The sequence below is a fragment of the Nematolebias whitei genome, chromosome 20 (assembly GCF_014905685.2).
Source record: "Nematolebias whitei isolate Nwh7 chromosome 20, NemWhi1, whole genome shotgun sequence".
Lineage (NCBI taxonomy): Eukaryota > Metazoa > Chordata > Actinopteri > Cyprinodontiformes > Rivulidae > Nematolebias > Nematolebias whitei.
The window spans coordinates 24,773,769-24,785,294 of record NC_056517.1 but is presented as its reverse complement, the minus strand read 5'-3'; the positions used below and the strand labels follow the sequence as shown (position 1 = coordinate 24,785,294).

At 40.7% G+C, this 11,526-nt stretch overlaps 1 protein-coding gene across 4 annotated transcripts in view; it reads left to right on the top strand.

Moving 5' to 3' along the window:
- The window catches only part of LOC119426649 (SWI/SNF-related matrix-associated actin-dependent regulator of chromatin subfamily D member 3), a 49,741-nt gene that overhangs the window by 15,259 nt on the left and 22,956 nt on the right, over nt 1–11,526 (top strand). For 2 of the 4 annotated variants that reach the window (XM_037694224.1, XM_037694226.1), the window contains exons 2-3: nt 4,243–4,445; nt 10,678–10,767. In XM_037694224.1, coding sequence (XP_037550152.1) covers nt 4,243–4,445; nt 10,678–10,767 — 293 coding nt within the window. The remainder of the gene's footprint in view (nt 1–4,242; nt 4,446–10,677; nt 10,768–11,526) is intronic. The other 2 variants (XM_037694225.1, XM_037694227.1) reach the window with 1 other exon arrangement.

Here is an 11,526-nt window from a genome sequence, read left to right as displayed (position 1 = left end):
CCATCCTTCCATTAGTCCGTTCTTCTGTCCAGCCATCCATCCATTAGTCCGTCTGTCTGTCCAGCCATCCATCCATTAGTCCATCCGTCTGTTCATCCAGCCATCCATTAGTTCATCTGTCTGTCCATCCATTAGTCCGTCTGTCCATCCGTCCATCCACCCATTAGTCTGTCGGTCCATCCGTCCATCCATCCATTAGTCATCCATCTATTCATTCGTCGATCCATTAGTCCATCTGTTCGTCCGTCCGTTCATCCATCCATCCATTAGTCTTTCCGTCCGTCCAGCCATCATCTATCCATCCATTAATCTGTCCACCTATCCATCCATCCATCCATCTATTAGTCCATCTGTCTGTCCATCCATCCATCCATCAATCCATCCATCCATCCATCCATTAGTCGTTCGTCTTTTCAGCCATCCAGTCATTAATCCATTCGTCTGTCCGTCCATCCATTAGTCCATCTGTCCGTCCGTCCATCCATCCATTAGTCCATCCATCCATCCATTAGTCCGTTCATCCAATCATCATTAGTTGTCCATCCATTAGTCCATCCATCCATACATTCATTAGTCCTTCTGTCTGTCCATCCATTAGTCTGTCCGTCCGTCCATCCAACCATCATCCATCTATTAGTCCATTCATTTATCCATCTATCCATCAGTCCATCCATCCATCTGTCCATCCATTTATCCATCCATCTGTCATCCATCTATCTGTCCATCCATACATCCATCTGTCAGTCTGTCTGTCCATCCGTCCGTCCATCCATTCATCTGTCCATTAGTCCATCTGTCCATTCATTCATCCGTTCATTAGTCCGTCTATCCGTCATCTATCTATCCATTAGTCCATATGTGTCAAACTCAAGGCCCAGGGGTCAAATGTGGCCCTCGCTGACATCTTATCTGGCCCCCAAGATATGTGAAATGTAAAATACTTCTATCGCTTGAATTTTTTCAGTAATCTTTTATTATGGTGTCGAAAGCACAACAGAGAACATCAAGTGAGACCAATCAAACTCTTGTTGAGGAACCTGTGACTAAGAAAAGATGTTGGGTATCTGATTTGAGTTAATGTAGATTCTGAAATTGCCCCTTAGTTTGACACAGGTTTTAATTTTGCCTCCCTTTTGTAAGTGAGTTTGAGACCCCTGCATTAGTCCATCCATCCATCCATCTGTCCATTTGCCCATCCATCCATCTGCCCATCCATCTGTCTGTCTGTCCATCCATCCATCATCCATCCATCCATCAATCCGTAACCACTGCGCTGATATAATATTAAATCTACCACTTCTAAATAACAACAGAAACCCTCTGAGTCCAGGTCTAAGTTTGGCCTTTGTAAAGTGCCCCCCCCCCCCCCCACCCAACCTGACTGAGATGCCAGCACACTTCTCAGATTGCTGCCCGGCTGCCTGGCAGAGCTTGGGGCAGAGTGTTGGAGTCAGTTCAGCAGGTCTGATTATAGACCAGGGGTCATTGTGTGTTAGTGTGGGTTTACATTATCCAGCTATGGATCTCTGGATCTCACACCTGGGGGGCTCAGACTCTCCAGACGACTGGCCGACTGCAGAAAAGTCCAGCCCGACGCCCGTTTTCTTTAATTCAGAGAAGTGGACTGTAAACTAAGGAGTTTCAAGACTCCACAAGGTGACAGAACTTGAGGAGGAGGGTCAGACCATATGTTGTTTTATCCCTTCCTGTTTGGAGACCTACTCTGTTGCTGTGCCACCCCCCATATTACATCCCCTCCCCCCCTCAACAAAACAAACTCCCAGCCGGAGTGACAGCGACGTCTGCTCAGGCTTCTTATCACAAGAGATCTACTTTTCAAAAGGCCCACATTAGATCAGCTTGTTTCATGCTGTCAGGATCTGTTTTTAGTGACTGAATATTTCCATGAATATTTGATGCATTTGATGCAGTTAGTTACAATTGAATATCTTGTTTTACCCTCGGAGTGTTTTTGTTTGTTTTCAGCCTGTCTGTGGACAGTCTAAAGATCGCTTTGGATGTGTTTGCATGTGCAGAAATCTGCTCTAAACGTGGCAAATATTAGAAAAACGTGAGCGTGCAGAAAGATTTGTTACTTTATTTTTCACAGAGTTGCAGTTTCTGTGCAGCTCCATCCATCAGTTCATAAAAAGTATTGGTTTATTTTAAAATAAGGCATATTATGGGTTGGTTATCCTCGACCGATGTGTTCAAGTGAAGCCCATCAGAAACAGAACTAAGTCTCTAATCTGGATATTCATGGGGTTTTTTTCTGCACAAATGGCGGTTAGATCGAGACAATAAACAAAGGCGGGAGGCAGCTGTTTCTATGGGAGTGACGAGAACAGGTGAGCGCCCCCCCCCCTCCCCTCCTCAGGACGTGACTTACAGACTGTGGGCTTTGACACTGTCTGCTTTGTTGGGAAGATGTTTGGAAGTGAGTTTACATCCAGTTTGTCAAAAAGGACTTTTGTTTGGAGAACAAGATCAAGAATAAGACGTCCCTGATTGCTGCTTTTGTTTGTGAGATTTTTTGACATAAAGTTATTGTTTTTCTTAAAACAGACAAAAGAAGCTCACTTGTGTTTTGATCATTTCTACGTTTTGTGTTCAACAGGAAAATTTGTCATTATTTGGCTAAAATGTTTTGCAAATGGTGACAAACGTTTGAAGGCAATTAAATTAATATAAATATTGTGCAAAGCTTTAATTATTTATTTTTTTACATGTGCAAGACTTTTAGTATTTTCTAGGTCAAATCTGTGGATTTATTTAGGATAAAACGCAATTTTCAAAATAAAATAATGAATTCACAGTAAAGAAATTCAAACAAGCAGCAGCTGATCTGATGGTTCTTTGATTTTAAGTGGTGGTTATTACAAACCAGAAAATATAGAAAACTAGAGAATTTGCATTTCCTGCGACAATGCAGTGTGAATGCGTATTGCTTAAAAACTTGCTGACAAATGGCTGAAATTAGCTAAAAACATGCTGAAATCTAGCTGGAAGAACAAGCCTAAGTTAGCAGATGAAAGCAGAAAGAACACATATTTGCTAAAATGGGTTTAAATAAGCAGAAATGAGCACAAAAATTAGGAAATTAGCTTAAAAAACTGAAATTAGCAACAACAACAAAAATAGCTGAAAAGGCAGAAAGAAGCTTAAAATACCAGAAGGAGCTGAAATAAGCTCCAAAAATGTGGAATTAGCTTAAATTGCTAAATTTAGCACAAAACAGCTAAATAATAGCTAAAATAACAGAACAAGCTGAAAGGAGAATAACAAATTGAAATTAGCAGAAAGAAGTTAATGAGGCTGAAAGTAGCAGAAGTTACCACGAAAAACTTGAATTTATGTGAAAACAGCTGAAATTAGCTTAAAAAATGCTAAAAAAAAAAAACTAGTTGAAAACGTAGAACAAGCAGTAGAAAGCATAAATAGCATGTTTGCTGAAAGAAGCAGAAATGAGCACAAGAAAGTGGAATTTATCTGAAAAAGCTGAAATTAGCACACACACAAAAAAACGGCTGTAAAGTAGCTAAAAAGCACAAAGAAGCTTAAATTAACAGACGGAAGTGGAGAGAGCACATTTTTGCTGAATTAGGCTGAAAAAAGTTGAAATGAGTGGAAAAAAATGTGGAATTAGCTGGAAAAGCTAAAATTAACTTAAAAACAGCTAACTAGTAGGTGAAATAGCAGAAAAAGCTGAAATGCATAAATAAGCTGAAAGGAGCATAACAAGCTGAAATTAGCTGAAAGAAGTTAGAAGAAGCACAAAAATGTTGTAGTTAGCAGAAAGAATCTGAAAGGAGCACAAAACAGCAGAAATCTTGAAAGTAGCTGAAAAAAGTTAAAATTTGCACAAGGAAGCTGAAAGAAGCTGAACCATAACAAAACGTGAAAGGGGCAGTAAAAGGTTGTAAACAGAGCTAAAGATTTGAAGAATGTAAAATGAACTCATTAATTCATTTTTCTATGAGAAAATAAGTGGCAGAAAAGGCTAAATATTTCATAAAGCTAAAGTTGCACCAATACCAAAAGTCAGAGCAGGATTGTCCTGAACGAGCAGAACGTTTTTATGATTTGTTGAAATCGCACAAAAACTGTGGAACGAGAAAGATGCTGAAAATCGTACAGAAGAAAAATGGCTCACAACAGTGTGAATGCTTCATAAACATTCACACAACAATATTTTCTATGCTCATAACCCCCTGCGCTCTTTTTCTGCCTCACCCTCTGCAGCGTCCTGGCATGCCATCTGGAGCGAGGATGCCCCACCAGGGAGCTCCCATGGGCCCCCCCGGTCCACCGTACGGAGGGAGCCCGGCGGTGCGGCCCGGTCTGCCTTCCCCAGTGATGGAGCCCAGCCGTAAGAGGCCTGCCCCGTCCCAGCAGGTCCAGCAGCAGCAGCAGCAGCAGCAGACCGTCCAGAACCGAGCCAGGAAGTGAGTCCAAATCCAGTCCACGTTTAACTCCAAACACAACACTGCACGGCCTGCATGCTAAATGTTCCTGTGTTTGTAATAAATGTGAGTTTTGAGACGACACTGACTGGTTGCACTTTGAACGCAGGAGAGCTCAAATGTATTGAAGCAGAGTCCCGTGGAAAGGTCCTGAACAGTAATTATCTTACCTGTTGTAGATGGCTCTTTGAGCTCAGTTTGGAGAAATTATCTTCAATTTTGACCAGATTAACGAGGTTATGGTTAGTTCAAGCTTTCAGTTTCTTCACTTGAGTCACAGAGACTCGCAGGCTTGTCATGTTTTGAACATGTTCAAACATACTAGAGGAGAGATGCACGAGTGCTTTTCTGATGAGAGAAAAGGCCTTAAAAAACGCTGCAGATGAGAAATAATTATTATTGAAAAACTGGTTAAAAGCTGCTGTCTTTGTTTGAAACGTGTACTCCATTAGAGTAAATCATAAACATTGGGTTGGCTGTGGTTAGCTCATCGTTTAAATCAAAATTAACCTATAACTCTCCAATCTGAAGTCATTCAAAGAGCGATCTACAACAGGTAAGATATTTGCTCATAAACGATTCCAGAGAACGCAACTTCAGAAGATATGAACTATCACTTTATATGAATAAACCATTGTAATCCTGCTGGATATTTTATGCAGTATGCTAAATAAGAAAAAAAAACACCTAACACAACCGTTCTTAGCACTGGTAGCTGGTTAAATGCGTTCTAAATAGGAATTAAATTTGCGATTTTCAGTTCCTGTGTTTGGTTGTTTTGGTCTCGTCTAAGTGTCACATTTAAAATACCTCTCAGTGGCACATTAGTCGTTTTCCTCTGCAGAAGTTTAGTCTCAAAGCGTAAAAATTGAGTTATTTCTGACTTCACATCACTGAAACATATTTTTTCCCCATTTCAAGTTATGGATTTCAGGGTTTTTTACAAGTCCTTTTGCTCCTTGAGTTTTAAGCTGCTTCGCAGGTGGCATAAATAAGTTTTACAATCTTCTGGAGTTCACACCCCCAGACTGAGCTCACAGATGTTCTCAGCAGGTCTTTGTCTGCAAAGGGAGGAGAAGAATTTACTATCCCTATTTGTCCAACCATCGTCCCTTCAAAATAAAAGTCTCTAAATTACCACAACTAAATCGGCAAATTGTAACATTTAACAAGAATGAGGCTTTATTATGACGTGTAATTCTGTCTAAGTTTGACATTTCATGCAGCGACTCTATATTTTAGGTCTTATTTACAGCTCAGGTGGTACTTTTTAGTTAGATGTGGCTATAAACCTGTAAATAATCAGTTCTAGGAACAACCATTTTATGATACTATTTGGGAAGTTTACAGTTTTAGTTACCGTATTTTTCAGATTAAAAGGCGCATTAAGCGAAACAAAACATAAGTCAAACTTTATTCAACTCATTCACAGTAACTCTCAACAGTGTTCCGCTGTACCACATAAAATCAGTTCAAGGTCAGTAAGCACAACCAGAATTAATTCATAACGCTCACTGTTGATTTTTGAGAAAGTTAAAGTATTTTAAGTGTACCTTATAGTCCGAAAAATACGGTAAGTTGTAATAAATCAGTTAAATAAACTGTTAATCACATGCATTGTGAGATTCTGACATGATTATGCATCAGAAACATAAATAAACGAATGAAGTAAACATAACGTAGTCGCTGAATCACTCCTAAATTGTAGGATTTGTTGCTCTTTTCTGTGAGGGCTTCATCAACTTAACACCATTTATTTTTAATAGAAAGAAAGAAAAAAAGAGCAGAAGAGGAAAGGAATGCACGGTCCAGAGGCTGGACGTTCAGTTTCCACTCCTCGTTGTAAATTTTCACACTCGTCGCTCAGAAATCCAACAGAAGTGAAACCGTGGTCTCTGTGTGTCTTTCAGTTTTTGTTTCCTCGTTCTCACGCTTGTACGTTGTTGCCTCTCTCCCACTTCTTGGACTCTCCCACCTTTTGCCTTGCTCACCGCTTCCTTCGTCCACATCGCCGCCGTGCATGAGCGTTCACCTGCCTTCTGTGAACAGTTTGCACGCGTTGCATGCATCTATCTGCAGATGTCCATGCTCTGGCTTGTGACATTGGTTTAAGCTGTTTGTCTACCGCCCGGCTCGTAAACACACACACACACACTCAGCGTCGCAAGACAAGGGTGTAGCAGGTATTCTCATTAGGGAGGCGATCGATATGCACACTCAGTAGACCTCTCTGTTTCATTCCCCCACTATCTGCAGCACGATTGATCCACTCACAATTAAACAGGCTTGTCGAACAGTTCAGAGGAAATGTCCTGCGTCGGGGGCTCAACCCCTCAGAGCGGTCCGTCTGGCCACCGAGCCTCTGATCGATCAGCCAGGGTGACCCGTCCAGGTGTCTTTGTCTCGTTTGTCTCTTAGTGAGGATGTGTGGCGTTCTCGCTGGCAAACAGGTTGATGCTTCAGATCCTCAGACCACCGATACCTTCAGGTCCAAGCTGCGCCGCGCAGGGCTAACGCTGCTGAAAACAGAATTTCATTCCAGTTTGCTGTGTGGTGTAAATACCTACCCCAGTGTCCTAGAACGTATTACCGTATTTTACGCCGTACACCTTGCACCGCTGAGTAAGTCGCATCAATCCAAAAATGTCTAATAAAGTGGAAAAACGCATAAATACGTCTCTTTGCCATATAAGTCGCATCTATTATGTGTTGTGCCAAAAATCAATTGGTTGCCAAATGGCGGCCTCAGGAGGGTGCACGGGAGGACTTTAACAAGAATTTAACAAGATTAACACTTACAAACAATTATTTGTTTGCTCTAAATTATAGTAAATGTGTGTCTCAGTTGAACTTTTGCTTAATAAATGCACTTTGATGGTCAAATCAGCTGCATTTCAAAAGCCGATTCGCGGAAGCAGAGGGACGACTCGCTGCGCATTTCTTTGAAATTTAACAAGATAACCACCTAAAAACAATTATTTGTTTGCTCGACATTATAGTAAAGGTGTGTCTCAGTTGAACTTGTACTTAATAAATGCACTTCAGTGGTTAAATTAGCTGCATTTCATCGGGGCGTTGCAGCAAAATGAAGCTGATTTGACGGTTGCTCCAGACAGACGACGGTAGCAGACTGTGGCAAGCCGATTGTGTCATTAATGGCCACTTTTTACCTATTACATGACACAATGATATGCCATACTGCTTAAGTGCCATCTAGCGGCTGAAAATGGTAGTGTTCAATATTTTCAATGTCAGAATGAATGAAAAATGTCATATCTCAGCCAAAAATTGGTTTATAAATATGGGGAAAAAACATAAATAAGTCACAGAGCATGTAAATTATGCACAAAAAACAAAACACAACTTATAGGCCGAAAAATACGGTATTCATTATCTGCACTGGATTTAAAGAGTGTGGTGAGGAATAAAGAGTGCATGAGGGACGATGCATATCGCCTGTTGCCTTTCATGCCAGACTTTTAGTTTAAAACCTTTTTCTATGTTGAGAATAACAGCAGCTGTCATTGTTTTGGTCCATCCTTGAAAATGGCAGTATTCTACAACCTGTTTGTGCTCAGATTATGTGTTGGGGATGACTCTAAGCTACTACCACACCAAAGTTCAGCTAAATATCTGCACAATTACACTGAGTTATCGCTATGTTTGGGTTTTCAAAGACTGATTAGCTGTGGCAGCCATCTTGAATCATGATGACATCAAAAAGGCTGTGGTAGACGTACACCTAATTGTTACTTTCTGAGAGTTTCAATAAAATCATTGAGTGGTTTTGGAGATATTTTGCTAACAGGCACAAACAAAAACATTGTTGCCCACCTTTCAGCTCTTGGGGAAAGCGTACGTCACAGAAGATTTACGTCAAATTAGCTCTTCTCAAATGTTTCTCCCGTCTGACGGATGTAGTGATTTATTGCCACACGTCGTATTTTAAACTGGCTCAAATTATTGAAACAAAAGAAATTCAAAGGCTAAAATAAAGAAAACAAAAAAGATTGAAGTTTATAAAAGCTAATGTTACTTTTATAAGCTAGTTTTAAATCAAGATAATTGTTGTTTTTTTCCCATAAATCTGCTTGTGGTGCATTCAGGGACAAATACAAGATCAAAAATTCCAACTATTGGATTAACAAAAGTACACTAATATGTCTGAATTTCTAGTTAGAATTTAAAACCCCAGGCAAAAATATTACAATAGTCCCTCGTTTATCACGGGGTTTAGGGGGGACCCCCCACCCCCGCAATAAGTGAAAAATCGTGAAGTAGGGATACAGTAGTCCAAGTTCAAGTTTCACTCCAAACAATTTAAATTTAAATACTGTAGCATGCATTGTTTATTTAAAACAGTATTTAAATTTAAATTGTAGAGAAGAGAAGCGCAGCAGGACAGCAAAGGGTTAACCCTTCACGCAGCTGATGCAGCACGGAGCAGAAATGTACTTCTTGATCAGTTACACTGAAACAACTGAACGTAGAAGTTCTAACATAATTAAAAATAACTTAACACTTTTGTGATTTGACGATTTTACGATGTGACATACTTTGAATTTTAAGTTGGAAGACAAAAGTCGATCAGTGCATCTGGACAGCAAAGGGTTAACCCTTGACAAAGCTGCAGCCGGAGGAGAAATGTGAGCATGGCAGAGAGCCGCAGGTGGCAGAGAGCAGAGATCATGACAGGCTGCAGAGAGAGCTTCTCCCTGCACCTAAGGGCTGCACAAAGGTTCAGCAGGTGCTAAATCATTTTAAATAATTTATTTTAAATAAACAAGCCATGCCGCTTTCAGCTTGTGAATGCAGACAGTGACAGCAGCAGGATTTGAAGTTGAGGAGGCTTGAGGCTACGTCTTTAATGCATTTACTGTATTTTCCACCGTAAACGTTGCACCGCTTATAAGTCACATCAGTCAAAAAATGTCTAATAAAGTGGAAAAAACCATAAATGCTTTGCCGTATAAGTTGTATCTATTATGTGTCACTGCTGACCACCCGGAAACGTGGGCCGGTGTTGTGCCAAAAATCGATTGGCTGCCAAAATAGCGGCTGCGGGAGCGTGCATGGCAGGACTTTAACAACAATTTCACAAGATTAACACCTAAAATAATTGTTGTTTTTATTTTATTTATTTATAATTATTGCTCAACATTATAGTGAAGGTGTGTCTCAGTCTAAATTTTCCTTAAAAAATGCACTTTAATGGTCAAATCAGCTGCATTTCACCTGGGCAGTGCGGCAAAATGCAGCTTATTTGACGTTTGCTCCAGGAGTTCCAGAGCGAGACCAAGGTGACTTGTATGGCAAGTCAAGTGACTCATTAATATCCACTTTTACCTATTAATGAGACACTTGGCTTGCCTTATTATTTGAGGGCCCTCTAGTGACTGAAAATGGTAGTGTTCAATATTTTTCATGTCAGAATGAATGAACTACAGATACAGATATTCTTTATTGTCATTCGCATCACATCACACCAAATCATCAGAGCTCAGCCAAAAATTGGGTTATAAATATGGGGACAAAATGTATATTAGGCACTTCGCTGTATAAGTCGCAGGACTTGCAAGTTTATGCAAAAAGGTGCGACTTATACGGTGAAAAATACGGTACTTAACACGCAGAAGGGCTCACAGGCACAGAAAAAAAGTCCTGTTTAAAGATGAAACTGGTCTTTGGTGGTAAAACTGTCGACTCATTCAGACAGGAGGCATTTTTATTTCATCACAGCTGTATTGTTTTGTGTCATCCACACCGAATGTTCATTACTGCATCCAGATGTGCACCGATCTGAGCTGAATCCGAGGTAAATTCAGCTCCACCCCTCTCCTCTCTACTCACAGTCTGTCCTTTATCCATGTGTTGTCTGTCTCTGTGTGTGAAGCATGATGGTTTTGGTTCACTGAAGAAAAAAAAAACACCTTGTCGAATGAGCGCGTCTCTCAGACGAGTGGGATGCTCCTCAGGTCCTCTGCAGCACGAGCATGGACTCTGACACACCCATCAGTGCTTGGCCTTGTCTGACTCGTAGAGTGTACACCCTTCTAACAGACACTTGAACTTCACACATGTCCGACACACACACAGACGTCCAAACAGCCTGAACCATCAGGTGTTTCCCCTCTGACATCCTAAATGCTGCCTCTGAGTGTGTTTCTCGCCTTAACTCTAATCGGAGAACCTTCAAATCCTCACCGATTCATAGGAAGCCAGTCGGATTCCCCGGAGCCAATGAGATGCCGGCGAGGCAGATGGACATGAGAGAGCCCCAATCAGATCCCACGCTTGGATCAAAGTAGGAGTTTATTCTGCTGCATGTCCCTTTTCGTTTGTTTGATGACTCTGGCCTATTTAGCCTTTCACCTGAGCCCAGCACTCCCTCCTGAATGAACTGTTTCGGCCAAACGTAGGTGCAGGCCGAGAGGCCGCCTTCCTCTAAATGTAGCGCTGCATGCTGTGGGCTGGAGCATGGCATGATGGGAACAGTTTTGTGCAGCTAGAAAAGCAGAATCTAACCTTAAATAAGTATTTAGACAGTGTGAAATAGCAAATTGTTTGTTTTCTCCTTTTAATTTACCACAAAACCCTTCCAGTCTCCTCCCAGCGGGCTTGTTTTACTGCCTGGCATGCTGATGGACCTTCACGTAAAGCCATCTGTGACTGAAGAAAACAAAAGCTGCACCGCAAATCAGCTTTTACAAACTCTCTTTAGGGGTCAGAACTTTTGAAATAGGCGTGTTTCAGGATCCTAGTTTACACTGGTTACCATTAAGGTATGAAATGACTCAAATGTGTTTTTTCTGGTGCCCCCCCCCCCCCCCAAAAAAAAGTAATGGATTGTAAATGTGGCTTTAACGCAGTTGAATTAAAATAGAAAGTTGTTTTAAACTTTTACAATTTATTCAATTTAAACTACCTAAAACCAGGGAATGGAGAGTTTAGTCAACACCTACCAACACTTAATCACTTGTTTGAAATAAATAAAAATAAACAAATAAAATAACTACATAAAGAAATAAAAATAAATAAATAAGTAAAAGCAAACACAAAATAA